The sequence below is a fragment of the Mobula hypostoma genome, chromosome 13, assembly GCF_963921235.1.
Source record: "Mobula hypostoma chromosome 13, sMobHyp1.1, whole genome shotgun sequence".
NCBI lineage: Eukaryota > Metazoa > Chordata > Chondrichthyes > Myliobatiformes > Myliobatidae > Mobula > Mobula hypostoma.
Window position 1 is genome coordinate 58235729 of NC_086109.1, and position 19737 is coordinate 58255465.

Below are 19737 nucleotides of genomic sequence, written 5' to 3' on the forward strand. Positions count from 1 at the left end.
ACACCAAAACCTCATATCAACTGTGAAGCATGATGGAAGGAGCTTTGCTGCCTCAGGGTGTGGACAGCTGAGGGAACAATGAATTCAGAAGACATTTTGCAGGAGAATGTCAGGTAGCAGTCCATCACCTGAAGCTAAATAGAAGTTGGATAATGCATCAAGACAGTGATTGGAAAGACAAGAGTAAGTCAACAATAGAATAGTTTGCAAAAAAGAAAATTCGTGTTTTGAAATGGCAGAGTCAAAGTCCTGACCTTAAAATGCATGGAAAGACCTGAAGCAAGCAGTTCATGCAAGGATGCCCATCAACATTCCAGAGTTGAAGCAGTTTTGTCAGAAGGAATGGCCTAAAATTCCTCCAAGCTGATGTGCAGGACTAAGCTACAGTTACCAGAAATGTTTGGTTGAAGTTATTGCTGAACAAGGGGGTCACACTTGTTACTAAAGCAAAGGTTCACATACTTTTTTCAACAAATACATATAATGTATCATTTTTCTCAATAAATAAACAAACAAGCACAATGTTTATTGTGTTATTTATTTAACTGGGTTCCCTTTATTTAGCTTCAGGAGTTGTATGAAGATCTTGATCACATTTTAGGTCATATTTATGCAGCAATAAAGAAAATTCTGCAGAGTTCACAGATTTTCTAACACCACTGTATAACTTGTAGCACCAGAGATTGCAACACACTTGGCCACTGTTATACTGAGGTAAGAAATACCACCACTCCATGCCCAGACTGCATTGCAGTAAATCTGAGCACTTGGCTGTCCTTCTCCTGTCTGCATAGAGGCAGAGACTAAAGAGTAAACCTCCAAAGAGATTAGGACATCAAAGAGTTGGTCACGGGAGGCAGGGGATCAGCTATGGGATTGCTTTCAGTCGGTAGATTGGGCTGTGTTGAAGGACTCATCTGTGGATCTGAATAAATGCACCATGATTGTCAAGACATTATTAAAACAGTTATAGATGAGTGTGTCCCCACAAAATCATTAAGTGCCTTCCCCAATCAGAAACCTTGGCTAATCCATGAGATCAGCAATCTGCTGAGGGACTTACCAGAGGTATTTAAGTCTGGCGACCAAAAAAGTTAGAGGTGGTCCACGCATGATCTCCAGAAAGCTAGCTCGTGGGCAACATGGCAATTCAGACTAAACTTGAATCAATGAACAATGCTCAACAGTTGTAGCAGAGCTTGAATGATATCACCTCTTGTAAATTTAAACCAAGTGACATGGGTGACAACAAGTCTTCATTTTCAGATGAACTCAATGCCTTCTATGCTTCCTTTGACTATCAAAACATAGAGGAATTATTACAAACTCCCACAGCTCCCAATGATCTTGTGATTTCAATCTTTGAGGCTGACATGCAAGCAACCTTCTGGAGGTTGAACCCACAAAAAGCATCCACCCCAGATGGGTTACCTGTCAAGTACTAAAGGCCTGTTCTCCAACTAGCTGGAACGTTCACTGAGATCTTTAACCTCTCGCTTTAGTTGTCTGAGGTACCCACCTTCTTCAAACAGCCTTTAATTATAACAATATCTAAGAAGAACATGGTAACCTGCCTCAATAACTATAATCCAGTGACACTTGCATCCTCAGTGATGAAGTGTTTTGAGGTTGGGGAGGAAACATATTATCTCCTTGCTGAGAAGCGGCTTGGATCCACTGCAGTTTGCCTGCCGGAGGAACAGATCTACAGTGGATGCTGTCTCATTGGCTTTTCACTCAACCCTGGACAGCAAAGATGCTCTTTATCAATTACAACTATCAATACCTTCTTGGGCAATTGGATCCTCAATTTCCTCACAGTTCAGATTGGTAACATCTCCACAATTTTTCCATCAGCCTGATGCAGCACAAAGCTGTGTGCTTAGCCCTTTGCTCTACTCAGTTTACACTTATGACTGTGTGGCTAAGCGCTGCTCCAATATCATATTCCAGCTTGCTGGTGACACCACTGTCGTAGGCAGAATCGAAGGTGGCAACGAATCAGCATATTGGAGGGAGATTGAAATCTGACTGAGTGATGCAACAACAACCTCTCACTCAATATCAGCAAGTTCAAGAAGCTGATTATTGACTTCAGGAGAGAACCATGGATCCATGAGTCAGTCATCATCAGAGGATCAGAGGTGGAGAGGATCAGTCACTAAGTGTTATTTTTTCAGAGGGTCTGTCCTGGGCGCAGCAGTTAAGTGCAATTATGATGAAAGCACAGCAGTGCCCTACTTCCTTAGGAATTTGCCATGGTTTGGATTGATATCTAAAACTTTGACAGGCTTCTATAGACGTACAGTGGACAGTATACTGACTGGCTACATCACAGCCTGGTATGGAAACACCAATACCCTTGAATGGAAAATCCCACAAAAAGTAGTGGATATGTCCCAGTCCTTCATGGATAAAACCCTCCCCATCACTGAGCACATCTACACGAAGCATTGTTGCAGAAAAGCAGCATCCATCATTAGGGACCCCCACCACCCAGGACACGCTCTCTTCTTGTTGCTGCCATCAGGAAGAAGGTTCAGGAACTTCAGGACTCGCACCACCTGGTCCAGTAACAGTTATTACCCCTCAGCTATCAGGCTCTTGAACCAAAGGTGATAGCTTCACTTGCCCCATCACTGAAATGTTCCCACAACCTGTGGACTCACTTTCAAGGACTCTTCACCTCGTTCTCGATATTTATTGCTTGTTTATTTTTTATTATTTCTTTATTTTAGTATTTGCACAAGCTTGTCTTTTGTACGCTATTTGCGCCAGTTGGTGCAGACTTTCATTGATTTTATTATGGGCTTATTGTGTATGCCTGCAAGAAAGTGAATTTAGGGTTGTGTATGGTGACACATATGTACTTTGATAATACATTTACTTTGAAAATACATTTACTTTAAACTTTAAACAATGAAATCAGATTAGTGAAAATTTCAGCAGCCTCTGAACTATTCTCTGTCCTTAATAGTTGACCTTCTTTGTTTGTCACTATGCAATTGATTATCAAACATCAAAGCAAAGCTGTCCATCATCAACCAGTGAGTTCATTTTGTTGGAGAAGGATATTTGTCTCCACGCTACTCTCACTTGCCCAACCTGGAAGCAATGGTGATACCAGGAACTGTTAAAGAATCTGGATGCAAATCAGATGTATTATCAGGTGTTTAGTTTTCTGGTATTGCTAAAGATTAAAAGCAGAAGACTGTTGTGAAGAATTCCTTGTTTGAGTCTGATCAGAATGTGACAAATGCAGTGTTGATTAAATTAACTTTTTTAACCTATTTCACCAAAGTAAAATATCATTGCAGCAGTAATCTTTGTGACTAACACACAGTTTTAAGCTTGTTGCATGGTATTAATCAAAAGGGACATTTCACCAAAATTGTTTGTCAGTGGCAACCACATTACTGCACAAGTTCCATCGGTATGGTTGAGGAGCAGGAAGTTTACATTTTGAATTTTGATCTTTTTTGTTTTATCTCTGCAACCCTGCTTTCCACCTATAATGTGGTACTCTGATCATTACTCGTTTGTGTTTTGCTGCTATAGGTGGAGAATTTAATGAAACTTCAGTTGTTCAATAGGCAGCGTGTGATCAAATGCTTAAATCTGCTATAGAACAATGTAGTTTTTGTATATGTGTCTTAATATCAATTTTGAATACTTGTTCTGATTATGATGTGAAGGTACAAACTGTTATTAAAATTCTTTGGTATGTTTTTGATTATAGATTTTAACTCTACGTTTATTTTTTACTTTTCATAAAATATGTTCTGCTACAATTATTGGATGGTTGATTGGAATACAGTACTGCCACAAGGTGCCATATCTATTCATCTGGTTTTTGAAAAGACTGCATATGATGGCAAAGACACAGGCCGCTGTGGTGGAGGTGATTGGTTAACTCCCCAGTCAGTCAAGCTTGGTGACCACAGAACAGCAGTCAGTGGCTGCAAACAGTTGTAGATATATGATTTCCTTGTAAGCTCACACAGCATTTTTCGAGAGAAATTACTTTGTTTTACACAAAGTATTTATTGCACATTATTTCCTCTACTTTTTAAATAGTCTAACTACTAAACTGACTGCTGAGAGCCATGCACTGTGCCCCAATTCCAGCTTTTGGCTGGCAGTGATCATATACAGTATACTTCTGCTCTATGAATGTGTTTGCTTATTATTAAGATTGAAATTTGACCACTTTCTCAACCTTGTGTCTATTCTTCACATTTAAGGACATAATGGAAGTGTGATATTTGTTTATACTTTGATCACAGAACCCACAGTGGTGCCAACAACCTCTGCTACTAGGTCACAACCTGTTGCTAATGTACCTACCTCGGGCCAGATCCTAAATACAACTTCCGGTCCCTCTACTGCTCAGCCTGCCTCTGTGACACAGACTTCAGGAGCTCCTGCAGCAGGTACTTCAGCAGGAGGTATGTACATAAGTTTATTTTTTTCTGAAGTAATTTAATCAAACTACATATTCCAAAGAAGATATCTCAATCATACTTCGCTAACACATGCAACTTTAGTAGCCTTGTGTTTGAATTACACTACTCTGCAGAATTTAGTCTATAGTTCATTGTTAAGTCTCTTTTCTGAGACGCTCAGTGAGAAATACTTTGGTGGCCTAACAACAGATTACTTGCCTGTAAAATGGAAAGAGAATTGTTCTCCAAATAAAAAGTTGGGGGGGGGGGTGGGGGGAGAGATAGGAAAGGAAAATGAGTACTGAAAAATGTAACAGTGGAGTTTCTCCTAAGCTGAGTGATGTAAGATAACTGACCTGGAGTGTAAATGTTGAGTCTTGCTGAGATTGAAATACTTCCCGAATATAATGCCTCATTAAAAAAAAGCGACAATTTTTTATCACTTTTCTTGTTCTGGCATAAAGTCTGTTAACGAGTTGTCTGAGTCCCTTTATCTCCAGACAGTTCAAGTTTATGGGGAAATACCACTGGTGTAGAATATATGGACATCAAGACATACCAAGTGTTATTTGATGAGATAACAAACAATCTACCCAGAATATTAACTAGCGATTTGCAAGAACATTAATATTACAATCATGAATGCTGAGGTTGGAGACGCAAGCACAGCAGTTAGTATTGAACTTTTATGTATATGATGTAGGAGCGCTGAATGCAAACATTAAATGTCAAAAAAACAAGTATTTTGACTTTCTAATGACATTTTTCATTTTGATCAATGTGCTAGTGCAGCCAAAACATGCCAAATTATTTAGACAGTTAGGCAGGTCCCACATAGTTTTCTGTACTGAGGGGCAGCTACAGATTTTACCTCATCAAGTATATTTAAGATGCAGGAAAGTTTTCACACAGCAGTGGAATTAAGGGTTATGAGGAAAAGGTAAGTGGGCCTTGGCCAGATCAGTCATGATCTTAATGAATGGCAGAGCAGGCTCAGAGGGTCAAATGCCAACTGCTGCACTTATTTCATATATTATTTCTGTAAAATTCTACCAGACCAATGTATCCTTGATTGACAAAAAGGAATAAATAATACTTAGATATCCACCACAGTTTGCAGGGAGTCCCAGATACCTGAAACCGTTTTGAGGGAGGAGTTAAGGAAAGGAGTTTTGAGGAAACTTTTGAAAATGATTATTTCATATGAAGTAGGGAGAGCAAGTGTGGCAAACAGTGCTAGATTTTCTACATGGAGTGCATTACAGTAGACATGCACACTGGCAACAACTGTTGCAAGACAAGAAGATACAAATTTGATTGAAAAAAAACTGTAAACCAGTTACCTGGGAAATAAGGACAGTACAGGGTGAGTTTGAATGAAAGTTGCTCAAATTATGTGCCGGCATCAGGTGGGTGGAAACAGCCAAATTGTGCATCAAAGTGATTTGTTTTGCACTCTCCAGCTAGTTATTGAGAATAACAAAAAGACTTCAAATCTGCAGGAGATTGTTTTTTAAAAAAAATGCTCTGGGCAAGCATATCACTGTCACACTTAATACAGAAGGCAAATAAATGCTCTCTTCATTCTGTGCCATGCCTTCATTGCTAGAGGGATTGAATTCAAGAGCAGGGAGGTCATGCTGCAACTATACAGGTTACCGGTGAGGCCACACCTGAAGTACTGTGTGCAGTCCTGGTCTCCGTACTTGAGGAAGGAGATACTGGCTTTGGAAGCAGTGCAGAGGAGGTTCACCAGGTTGATTCCAGGGATAAAGGGGTTAACCTCTGAGGAGAGATTGAGTTGCCTGGGACTATACTCTCTGGAATTCAGAAGAATGAGAGGGGATCTTATAGAAACATACAAAATTTTGAAGGGGGAAGTAGGAAAGTTGTTTTCATTGGTAGGTGAGACTGGAATTAGGGGACATTGCCTCAAGATTCAGGGGAGAAGATTTAGGACGGAGATGAGGAGAAACTGTTTTTCCCAGAGAGTGGTGAATCTCTGGAATTCTCTGCCCAGGATAGCAGTTGAGGCTTCTTCACTAAATATATTTAAGATACAGTTAGATAGATTTTTACATTGTAGGAGAATTAAGGATTATGGGGAAAAGGCAGGTAGATGGAGCTGAGTCTACGGACAGATCAGCCATGATCTTATTGAATGGCAGGGCATCTTATTGAATGATGGGCCGAATGGCCTACTCCTGCTCCTATTTCTTAGGTTCTTATTCACATTTGGATTTTTAAGCTAACTTCCCTCTCAGTTCTAATTTTTAATTACCCAATTATGACTTTGATCGGTAGCAGAAATGAACATAAATGCTGGAAAGTGATGTAAAAATGTCACGTCTGTTTTAATAAAGCTGCCTCAAATTTGGACTGTGGTCAGAGGCAAAAGGGTGTGACTGCAAGTGAGTCAGGAAGTGGGATCTAAGTGACAGTGCTAGAGGAGTCTCAGCCCTTGAACTTGTCCATCAGCTCTGAGATTCTTGCTCCCTGCGTGGATGAGAATGGGGGCTGTTGGAAGGATGAGCAACGTAACTGTGCCATCGTGGTTCATGGTGGTTCATGGAGCCATTCAAGAGGGGGAACACAAGGGAAATGTAGTGGTAATTGGGGATAATATTGTCAAGGGAATAGACAAAGTTCTCTGTTGCTGGGATAGAGTATCCCGAAGGCTGTGTTGCCTGCCTGGTGCCCAGCTTTGGAACATCTTATCTGACCTACAGAGGAATTTGCAGTGGGAGTTGAAAGTTGTTGTGGTCCAAGTGAGTATCAATGATGTAGGTAGAACAAGGAAAGAAGTTCTGCTGAGGGAATTTGAGCAGCTAGGGACTGAATTAAAAAGCAGAACCAAAAATGTGGTAATCTCTGGATTACGACCTGAGCCACAAGCAAATTGGCACAGGGTCAAGAAGATTAGAGATTTAAATGCGTGGCTCAAGGATTGGTGTGGGAAAAGTGGGTTTGAATTCATGGGAAACTGGCACCAGTGTTGGGGAAGGAGGGAGTTGTTCCATTGGGACGGGCTCCACCTGAACCATGATGGGACCTGGATCCTGGCCAATCACATAACTAGGGTTGTGGATAGAGCTTTAAATTAAATAGCAGGGGTGGGGAGTTCAGATTGGAGAAGTATAGATAAAGAGAAGAGTGTGGATAACGATAAAGTAAAAGCAAAAATTAAAAAAAAAGTGAGGGTGGAATGCAGAAATGTCAAGTGCAATAGAGGCAAAGATTGCTAGATTTTAAAAGCACGATGAGTATAAGGGCACTTTATCTGAATGCCCTTAGTATTCGAAACAAGGTCAGTGAACTTGTGCACAAATCCGTATGAAGGAATATGATTTAGTGGTCATTACAGAAACTTAGTAGCCAGGTGGAGAGGATTGGGAATTAAATATCCAAGGATATCGGGTAATACGGAAGGAAAGGCAGAAATGTAAGGGAGGTGGGGTAGCACTGTTAACTAAGGATGAGATCAGGGTGATAGAGATGACATAAGATCTAAGGAGCAGAATGTTAAAACCATCTGGGTAGAGATTAGAAATAATCGATGAAAAAAAAAATCACTGGTGGGAGTTATCTATAGTCCACCGAATAATAAGGTTACACTGGCACAGGCAGTAAACTGAGACGTATCTGAAGCATGGAAGAATGGAACGGCAATTATCATGGGAGACTTTAACTTGTACATAGATTGGATGAATCAAATTGGTCTAGGCCATCTTGAGGAGGACTTCAGAGAATGCATCCATGATGGCTTTCTTGAACAGCATGTTACTGAACCTACAAGGGAACGTGCTATCTTAGATCTGATGTTGTGCAATGAGACAGGTAAAATTAGTGATCTTCTCGTTAGTGATCCTCTTGGAAAGAGTGATCACAGTGTGACTGAGTTTCTCACACAAATGGAGGGTGCAGTAGTTCAATCTAAAACCAGTGTATTATGTCTAAACAAGGTTGACTATAATGGGGTGAGGGAGGAGTTGGATAGAGTAGACTGGGAACACAGACTGTATGGTGGGACGGTTGAGGAACAGTGGAAAACCTACAAAGAGATTTTTCACGGTGTTCAACAAAAGTATATTCCAGCTGAAAGCAAGGACAGTAAGGGTGGGGAGAGCCAGCCATGCATAAAAGAAGGCATCAAACTAAAAGCTTGTGTGTAAAAAGTCACCAAGAGTAGTGGGAAACTGGAAGATTGGGAAAACTTTAAAAAGCAACCAAGAACCACGAAACAAAGAATAAAGAAAGAGAAGGTAGATTATGAAAATAAACTATCACAAAATATAAAAACAAACAACAGAAGTTTTTATAATTATATAAAGCGGAAAAGGGTGGCTAAAGGGAACATTGGTCCCTTGGAGGACGAAAAGGGAGAATTGATTTTGGGTAATGAGGAAATGGCAGAGGCTTTGAATGACTATTTTGTGTCGGTCTTCACGGTGGGGGACACATCAAACATGCCAAAGAGAGATGACATGGCTGCGATGGGAGGTGAAAACCTCAATACAATAGCTATCACTAAAGAGGTAGTACTGAGCAAACTTGTGGGCATAAAGTTAGACAAGTCCACTGGTCCTGATGGAATGCATCCCAGAGTACTGAAGGAAATGGCAGAGGTTATAGTAGAGGCTCTGGTGATGACTTACTAAACTTCTCTGGACTCTGGGCAGGCCCTGGCAGATTAGAAGACAGTGAATGTCACATCACTGTTCAAAAAAGGTTGTAGGCAAAAGGCAACTATAGGCCAGTTAGTTTAACATCTGTAGGTGGGAAGATGCTTGAAGTCATCATTAAATTAAAGAAGAAATAGCGAGGCACCTGGAAAGAAATGGATCCATCAGGCAGACGCAGCATGGGTTCAACAAAGGCAGGTCCTATTTGACAAACTTACTGGAGGACTTTGAGGATATAATGAGTGCAGTGGATAGAGGGGAACAGATGGATGTTATTTACTTGGATTTCCAGAAGATATTCATGAAGGTGCCACATAAAAGACTTATCCATAAAATAAGGATGTATAGAGTTGGGGTGATGTATTAGGATGGGTAGAGGATTCGTTAACCAATAGAAAGCAGAGAGATAGGATGCATGGATGTTTCCCTGGTTGTGCAATCAATGGTGAGTGGTGTGCCACAGGGGTCGGGGCTGGGCCCTCAACTGTTCACGATATACATTAACAATCTGGACGAGGGGATAGAATATAGTGTATCTAATTTTGCTGATGATAATATATTGAGTGGAAAGGCAAATTGTGCAGAGGTTACGGAGAACCTGCAGAGAGATTTAGGTAGGTTAAGTGAGTGGGCAAGGGTCTGGCAGATGAAGTACAATGTTAGTGAATGCAAGGTCATCCACTTTGGAAAGAAATATGGAAGATCGGATTATTATTTAAATGGTAGAAGATTGCAGCATGCTGCTGTGTAGAGGAACTTGGGAGTGCTTGTGCATGAATCGCAAAAGGCTGGTTTGCAGGTGCAGGAGCCTATTAAGAAGGCAAATGGAATGTTGGCGTTCATTGCTAGAGGGATTGAATTTAAGAACAAGGAGATCATGCTGCAACTGTACGGGGTACTGGTGAGGCCGCAGCTGGAGTATTGCCTGCAGTTCTGGTCTTCTTACTTGAAGAGGGATATAGAGGTTTTGGAGTTGGTGCAGGTGAGGTTCTCCAGGTTGTTTCCAGAGATGAGGGGGTTAGACTATGAGATGAGATTGAATTGTCTGGGACTGTACTCACTGGAATTCAGAAGAATGAGAGAAGATCTTGTAGAAGCATATAAAATTATGAAAGGGGTAGATAAGATGGAGACAGGAAAGTCATTTCCACTGGTAGGTGAGACTAGAGCTAGGGAACATAGCCTCAAGATTCAGGGGAGTATATTTAGGACAGAGATGAAGAGGAACTGTTTTTCCCAGAGTGTTATAAATCTGTGGAATTCTCTGCCCAATGAAGCAGTGAAAGCTACCTCAGTGAATATATTTAAGACCAGTTTGGATAGATTTTTGCATAGTAGTGGAATTAAGAGTTATGGGGAAGAGGCAGGTAGCTGAAGATTAGTCCATGGTCGGATCAGCCATGATCTTATTGAATGGCAGAACAGGCTCCTATTTCCTATGTTCTTATGTAAAACTATTTCTATAATGTAGCAATGCTAAAAAAAAAATTGCCAGACTCAAGTTTGATCTTTGTTACTTTTCATCAAAGATGATGTTCGGAGAGCTGGGTTAAGTACAGTGCCAGAAGCTGGTCCCGGGGCAATGCCAAGGCTCCCATCCTGCTGCCCTCAGCATTCACCATGTGGCGGATCTTTGCAAGGACACAACTCATTAGCCCACCCTCATCCAAACTGTCTTCAGCAACATAGTCACCAATTTCAGCACCACCCTGGTGCCCACTCTACAGTGCCACCAGCAATGCCTTCATTTCCTGAATCAAGCTGTCCTTTGGAGAGACCTGCTGTAGTGCCCGCTCCTTGTGGAGCTAGTGGAAATACAGGTGGCCTATATCAGGTATGTTTTCTGCTGTTACTTTTTAATAAAAATAATTGAGCAAGAAAAGGGATCATCAAATATCTGGGGTGCTAATAAATATTGTTTTGATGATGCAAAAATGCAGCTTATCATGCAACTCATTTATCTTGGAATATTTGATGAAAATTGAGCATTAAAATGGCTAATTTCTAAATTGAATTCATGTGTAAGGTTATTCTAATTGAAATTTGTAAATAGAATTAAAATATTAATTTATATGTTCATATTCTGTTTTAAATTCAGCTGTTTTAAACAATTGCACCCTTAATTATTAAAATAATTCTGATGTTGGAGAGTGCAATGCTGTTGAAAAACAAAGTGTTAGTGTTCTGCATTTATAATTTCAATAATTTCTTTTTAAAAATGTTGACTCCACTGAATTCTTGCTCATAGTCATACTTTATTGATCCCGGGGGAAATTGGTTTTCATTACAATTGCACCGTAAATAATAAATAGTAATAAAACCATAAATAGTTAAATAGTAATATGTAAATTATGCCAGGAAATAAGTCCAGGATCAGCCTATTGGCTCAGGGTGTCTGACCCTCCAAGGGAGGAGTTGTAACGTTTGATGGCCACAGGCAGGAATGACTTCTTATGATGCTCTGTGTTGCATCTCGGTGGAATGAGGCTCTGGCTGAATGTACTCCTGTACCCAACCAGTACATTATGTAGTGGATGGGAGATATTGTCCAAGATGGCATGCAACTTGGACAGTATCCTCTTTTCAGACACCACCATCAGAGAGTCCAGTTCTATCCCCACCACATCATTGGCCTTACCAATGAGTTTGTTGATTCTGTTGGTGTCTGCTACCCTCAGCCTGCTGCCTCAGTGCACAACAGCAAACATGATAGCACTGGCCACCACAGACTCGTAGAACATCCTCAGCATCGTCCGGCAAATGTTAAAGGACCTCAGTCTCCTCAGGAAATAGAGATGGCTCTGACCCTTCTTGTAGACTGCCTCAGTGTTCTTTGACCAGTCCAGTTTATTGTCAATTCGTATCCCCAGGTATTTGTAATCCTCCACCATGGTCACACTGACCCTCCTGGATGGAAACGGGGGCCACCGGTACCTTAGCTACCCTCAGGTCTACCACCAGCTCCTTAGTCTTTTTCACATTAAGCTGCAGATAATTCTGCTCACACCATGTGACAAAGTTTCCTACCGTAGCACTGTACTCAGCCTCATCTCCCTTGCTGATGCATCCAACTATGGCAGAGTCATCCGAAAACTTCTGAAGATGACAAGACTCTGTGCAGTAGTTGAAGTCCAAAGTGTAAATGGTGAAGAGAAAGGGAGACAAGGCAGTCCCCTGTGGAGCCGCAGTGCTGCTGATCACTCTGTCAGACACACAGTGTTGCAAGCACACGTACTGTTGTCTGCCATTCGGGTAATCAAGAATCCATGACACCAGGAAAGCATCCACCTGCATCGCTGTCAGCTTCTCCCCCAGCAGAGCAGAGCAGATGGTGTTGAACGCAATGGAGAAGTCAAAAAACGTGACCCTCACAGTGCTCGCTAGCTTGTCCAGGTGGGCATAGACACGGTTCAGCAGGTAGACGATGGCATCCTCAACTCCTAGTCGGGGCTGGTAGGCGAACTGGAGGGGATCTAAGTGTGGCCTGACCATAGGCCGGAGCAGCTCCAGAACAAGTCTCTCCAGGGTCTTCATGATGTGGGAGGTCAGTGCCACCGGTCTGTAGTCATTGAGGCCGCTGGGGCGCAGCGTCTTCGGCACAGGGACGAGGCAGGACGTCTTCCACAGCACAGGAACCCTCCGGAGCCTCAGGCTCAGGTTGAAGACATGGCGAAGTACTCCACATAGCTGAGAGGCACAGGCTTTGAGCACCCTGGTACTGACACCATTCGATCCTGCAGCCTTGCTTGGGTTGAGATGTTTCAGCTGTCTTCTCATCTGTTCAGCTGTGAAGCCCACCGTGGTGGTTTCATGTGGGGAAGGGGTATGATCATGAGTGCAGGGTGGGGAACATGCTGAGCCATTGTCTGAACTATGTAAATGTTTATTATCCATTGAACAGAAGGAAAGTTTTATATTCATTCAAGCTTTTGTAGGCCGAGTATTTGCACATCTCGACTTCCGCTTAAACCCGTAAGATATAGGAGCAAAAGTAGGTCATTTGGCCCATCAGGTCTGCTCCACCATTTCTTCATGGCTGATCCATTTTTCCTCTCAGCCCCAATCTTCTGCCTTCTCCCCATATTCCTTCATGCCTTGACCAGTCAAGAATCTATCAACCTCTGCCTTAAATGACTTGGCCACCACAGCTGCCTGCAGCAACAAATTGCACAGATTCACCATAAAGAAACTCTGTTCTAAAAAGGACACTCCTCTAGTCTGAAACTGTGTCCTCTGGCCTTAGACTCTCCCACCATAGGAAACGTCCTCTCCAAATCCACTCTATCAAGGCCTTTCACCATTCAATAGCTTTCAATAAGGTCACCCCTCATTCTTCTGAATTCTAGTGAATACAGGCTCAGAGCCATCAAACCCTCTTCATACAACAAACCATTCAATCTTGGAATCATTTTCATGAACCTCCTTTGAATCCTTTCCGTTTCAGTACATCCTTTCTGTTTCAGTACATCCTTTCTAAGATAAGGGACCAAAAACTGCTCACAATACTCCGAGAGGACTCACGAGTGCTTTATAAATTCTCAACATTACCTCCTTGCTTTATATTCTAGTCCTCTTGAAATGAATGCTAATATTACATTTGCCTTCCCATCACAGTCTCTACCTGCAAATTAACCTTTAGAGAATCCTGCACAAGGATTCCCAAATCCCTTTGTGCCTCAGTTTTTTGTATTTTCTCTCCATTTAGAAAATACAATCCTTTCATTTCTTCTACCAAAGTGCATAACTGTACAGTTCCCAACACTGTATTCCATCTGCCAGTTCTTTGCCCATTCTCATCATCTAAGTCCTTCTGTAGCCTATTTCCTCAAAACTACCTGCCCCTCCACCTATCTTCATATTATCTGTAAACTGTGCAACAAAGCCATCAATTCCATCATCCAAACAATTAATATATAATTTAAAAAGAATCTGTCCCAACACTCTGCATGGAGGTTGGTGACCAGTGGTGTTCCATAGGGATCTGTTCTGGGACCCCTCCTCTTTGTGATTTTTATAAACTTGGATGAAGTAGTAGAAGGGTAGGTTAGTAAGTTTGCTGATGACACAAAGGTTGGTGTTATGGATAGTCTGGAGGGTTGTCAGAGGTTACAGCGGGACATCAGTAGGATGCAGAACTGAGCTGAGAAGTGGCAGATGGACTTTAACCCAGTTAAGTGTGAAGTAGTTCATTTTGGAAGGTCCACTTTGAAGAAAGAACATAATATAAATGGCAATGTGGAGGATCTGAGAGATCTTGGGGTTCGTGTCCATTGGACACTCGAAGCTGCTGCGCAAATTGACAGTGTTGTTAAGAAGGTGTATGGTGTGTTAGCATTCATCAACCGTGGGATTGAGTTCAAGAGCTGACTTCAAGGCCCCGTTTGGAGTACTGTGTCCAGTTCTGGTCTTCTCACTATAGGAAGGATGTGGATACTATAGAGAGAGTGCAAAGGAAATTTACAAGGATGTTGCCTGGATTGGAGGGCATACCTTATGAGAATAGGTTGAGTATACTTGGCCTTTTCTCCTGGTAGTGTCGGAGGATGAGAGGTGACCTGATAGAGATGTATAAGATGATGAGGGTCATTGATCGTGTAAATAGCCAAAATAGAGGCCGTTTCCCAGGAATGAAATGGCTAACATGGGGAGGTGAGGGAACACATAGTTTTAAGGTGCTTGGAAATAGCTACCGAGGGGATGTCAGGGGTAAGTTTTTCACACAGAGAGTGATTGCACTGAGAGAGAATGCACTGCCAGCAGTGGCGGTGGAAACGGATACAATAGGTTCTTTTAAGAGTCGCTCAGATAGGTACATGGAGCTTAGAAAAATAGAGGGCTATGTGCTAGGGAAATTCTAGACTGTTTCCAGAGTAGGTTACATGGTTGGCACAACATTGGGCTGAAGGGCCTGTAATGTGTTGTAAATTTCTGTTCTGTGTTCTAACATAGACCCCTGTGGAACACCTCTCATCACCGGCAGCCAACCAAAAAAGACTCCCTTTATTCCCACTCTTTGCCTCCTGCCAATCAGCCGCTACTTTATCCATGCTAGAATCTTTCCTGTAATACCATAGGCTGGTAGCTTGTAGCAACCTAGTGTGGCACCTTGTCAAAGCCTATTGAAAATCCAGTAAACAATATCCACCAATTCTGCTTTGTCTGTCCTGCTTAAGTTGGTGGTGAGCTGCTGCTTTGAAACACTGCAGTCCTCAAGGTGTGGATGTGCTGAGGAAGGTATTTTGACCCATTGACAGTAAAAGACTGGTGATAAGTTTCCAAATCAGAAGGCTGTGATGCTTGGAGGGCAACTTACAGATAGTGGTGTTCTGTGCTTTTACTGCCCATGTCCTTCTAGCTCGCAGATGTCATTAGTTTAGAAGGTGCTGTCTGAGAAGTTTGGGCAACTTACTGGTGGTGCATTCTGTAGATGGTACAATTTATGTACTGGTGACAGAGTGAGTGTATAGCCGTGGATAGGGTCCCTATCAATCAGGCTACTTTGTCCCATATGGTGTCAAGTTTTTTGAGAGTTGTTGAAGACGCAATCATCATGGAAAGTGGAGAGTTTTCCATTACATTCCTGACTCGCAGAAAACAGAGTGGGAATAAAGGGATCCTATGCTGGCTGACTGCCAGTTACCAGTGGAGTTCCACTGGGGTCAGTGTTGGGACCACTGCTTTTTATGATGTATGTCAATGATTTGGACTATGGGATTTGTGGCTAAATTTGCCGATGATACAAAGATAGGTGGAGGAGTGGGCAGGGTTGAGGAAACAGATAGTTTAGGGGAATGGGCAAAGAAGTGGCAAATGAAATACAATGTTGGAAAGTGTATGGTCATGCACTTTGGTGGAAGAAATAAAAGGGAAGACTATTATTTAGATGGGGAGAGAATTCAAAATGCAGAGATGCAAAGGACTTGGGAGTCCTTGTGCAAGATACCCTAAAGGTTAACCTCCAGGTTGAGTTGATGGTGCAGAAGGCAAATGCAATGTTGGCATTCATTTCTAGAGGTATAGAATATAAGAGCAGAGATGTGATTTTGAGGCTCTATAAGGCACTCGTGAAACCACACTAAGAGTATTGTATGGAGTTTTGGGCTCCTTATTTTAGAAAAGATATATTGACATTGGAGAGGGTTCAGAGAAGATTCACAAGAATGATTCTAGAAATGAAAAGGTTACCATATGAGAAATGTCTGGCAGCTCTTGGGCTGTATTCCCTGGAGTTCAGGAGAATGAGGGGGGATCTCATAGAAACATTCCAAATGTTAAAAGGCCTGAACTGATTAGATATGGCAAAGTTATTCCCCATGGTAGGGGAGTCCAGGACAAGAGGACACGACTTCAGAGTTGAAGGATGTCATTTTAGAACAGAGATGTGGAGAAATTACTTTAGTCAGAGGGTGATAAATCTGTGGAATTTGTTGCCCCAAGTGGCAATGAAGGTGAAGTCATTGGGTGCATTTAGATAGATAGGTTCTTGATTAGCCAGGGCATCAAAGGGTATGGGGAGAAGGCAGGGAAGTGGGGATGACTGGAAGAATTGGATCAGCCCATGATTGAATGTGGAGCAGACTCGAGGGCTGAATGGCCTACTTCTGCTCCTATATTTTATGGTCTCATGGACTTAGATGGTGGATATAAGCTGTGAAGAATCAGGAGCTGAATTACTCACTGCAGGAATCTTGGACTCTGACCCATCTTGTACCATATTGTGTATGTGGTTACTCCAGCATGAAAAACCCCTACATTCCTATAAATAGTAATAGGGATATATTAAAGGTAACAGTTTCTTCAATTAATTAACATTAAGATGAGGCATAAAGACATGAAGGAGCTATGGCTAATAGTACTAAAGCTAATCAAGTGAATATGAGGAAATCTGAGGAGATTAACTAAACTGATGTGTTAAGGTGAAATAGCGATGAATAATGTAGATATGCAAAGAATAATCCAGTAAAGATGACCATCACTGAAAGACTTAAGAGAGGAAAATAAATTCCAGCAGAAGAAGCTAGGATAATTTGTGATATGCATTCCAATATGTTGAGCTCATAATATTCATCGTGATGTAGTTTGCATCAGGAAAGTCAGTTTTGATTTGCACATTTAAAGTTTTATTTGAGAGAGAAGATGGCAAAAGGTGGCTTCTTCTTAAGCCCATCACCCCTACTGGGGCATAGGCTACTGACAGCAGCTTGCAAGTCCTCTGTACTGGCCAGTCTTTCAGTTTTTCAAGGTGTAGCCCATTAATGAACAATCGTCTCTCAGGGATGAGGTCTTTGAAGCTTCTGTTGGCTTTTCTGTAGTGCTGGGTTTTTATGGGATGTGGTTGCTAGCCCCATGCCCAACCCTCCTCCCACAGCCGGGCCTGGGACCGTCCATGGAGGAGTTAAAGGACCTTTTACTTATCACTTATTGCTGTTTTACAATGTCTAAGGCCATACTTGGTACGGAACAATAAATGCTGCACATAACAATAGGGTCTTTTAAGAGACTCCAGGATAGGTACATGGAGCTTAGAAAAATAGAAGGCTATAGGTAACCCTAGGTAATTTCTAAAGTAAGTACATATTCAGCACAGCATTGTGGGCCAAAGGGCCTGTGTTGTGCTGTAGGTTTTCTGTGTTTATATAACAATGGAAATTATAGACAATATGTTGTGTAATTCTGTAATTTAAATGTTCTCTTTAAACAGACTGTGCCTGTTGATTTAAGTAGCGGTGCTGTTAGAAGCCATGGAAATGGGAGTTTCCATGGTACTTCTGCATTTGATCCCTGCTGTCCTGGAAATTCCTCACGAACTACAGTCTACGGTACACAAGCAACACCTGGAACAAGCCAGCCTGTGACTGTCGAAGGATATAGTTCTGGGATGGTAGGACAGTCTCAAGGTCAACCACAGCCTCCTCTTGCTTCTTGTCGACATTATATTCACCCTACCTGTAAGCCTTGGTTTTCATGTTATTTTTGAAATCCCATCTTGTAAAGTTTACTTAGCATTTATTATTCTGTGTGGACAGCAAACTTTATCTGAAAAATGTAGAAATGGTAAAATTAGTCATATGTACAATATAAATGTTAAGGTTCTTTAAATAAATGGGTATTTTTATTTGCAGTTATTATGAGGCTAAAGTTACCTGACTACAATTTTTTGTAAGATCACTGAATTACCTTTAAGGTTGGGCAAGGTTTTGAGATAAAATCAGGAAATGCCAGTAATATTCAGCAGGTCAAATGGCTCTGTGAAGATAGAAACAGTTAATATTTGTAGTCAATGACCTTTCATTAAATCTGTCTTGGTTCTTCATATTTACTGCCTCTTTAGAGTTACATTGATTTCCAGGATTTTTCAAATCTGAGAAATAGATTGGCTTGTTTTCCTTAGTAAGGAAAACCACTTCCTACACAAATTAGGCAAAGAATTCCTAGAAAATAAGAGAGCACATTCCCTTTCACATTGCACAGTGTGATTATCTTTCTGATTCTAGTACCGCAGAACAAATTCTGTACTTTCTCAAATTATTGCTGAATTGTGAATATCCTAGTTATTGTTTTAGAACTAGTCGTGAAAGAAAAAGTTTTGAGATAATTAGCAGATTCCATTGAGACGTGGAACAGGCTGCTGGTGGTACCACCAATAAATTTGTTTGTCATCTGTTTTCTGCTTTGTTTAGTAATCCACAATGTGAGCATGAGTGTTTCTGGTGAGGGTGTACGGATTAAATTATGCAATGTGTTAGCCAGTGGAAAAAATGCCACTGACTCCACCAACTGGCTTTGAACCTGCTGCACAAAATTAGCTCTTTTATACCATTTTGTTAATATTGTTATTCTGGTACAAGAGAATGCCATTTTGTATTAAATCATGGAAATTCCAAACTGCATCTGATTCTGCTGTGCCTTTTTTTAATGTTGTGGACTCCCATGTTCCAAAGCGAATGCTGCTCTCCTTGATGAACATGCAAGCTCATTCTGCTCTGATCCGATCCATGAAATTTTATTCTCAGAGTTAAAACATGATAAATGTCAGATAAGAATTTTCAACAACATGGGCTCTGTTCTTTTAAAAGTTCGTTGATGAGAAACAATTAGGATAGTCAGCAATCTTAAACAGAATTTTCTAAAGTTTCTTTGATTATTCTTTGTATCCCAATAGTGTGTTGGAAGTTTTGCTTTCTTTACAGAGGATATTTCAGGTTAATGGCCATTGCTGATTCCCTTTGTTTTTTTTTCCCCAGATGCCCCATTGTCAAGAGCACTGCACCACCAAGCTCCCACGTGCCCTCATGCACATGGAAATCCTCCCCCTCCGCCACAACCTCCTCCCCAACCAGAGTATGCTATTCCACACCCGGTGCACCCTTTCCATCCACAGCTTCCCTCACATCCTTCAACTCATACTGTACCCCCAGCTGCTCCCCCACCTCCGCATCTTCCTGCAACAGCAGCAACAATGTCACACCATATCCCTACTGCACCACCTTCTTCTCAGAGACTACACCATCATGAAATGCTTCAGAGAATGGAAGTTCAGCGAAGAAGAATGATGCAGCACCCAACGTAAGTTGAATGTTTTTTTGCACCAAGTTTTTTATTGCATGATA

At 41.5% G+C, this 19737-nt stretch overlaps 1 protein-coding gene across 2 annotated transcripts in view; it reads left to right on the forward strand.

Moving 5' to 3' along the window:
- The window catches only part of rnf111 (ring finger protein 111), a 155711-nt gene that overhangs the window by 118052 nt on the left and 17922 nt on the right, over positions 1-19737 (forward strand). For both annotated transcript variants that reach the window (XM_063065752.1, XM_063065753.1), the window contains exons 5-8: positions 4287-4448; positions 10657-10961; positions 17829-18075; positions 19372-19693. In XM_063065752.1, the coding sequence (XP_062921822.1) occupies positions 4287-4448; positions 10657-10961; positions 17829-18075; positions 19372-19693 (1036 nt within the window). The remainder of the gene's footprint in view (positions 1-4286; positions 4449-10656; positions 10962-17828; positions 18076-19371; positions 19694-19737) is intronic.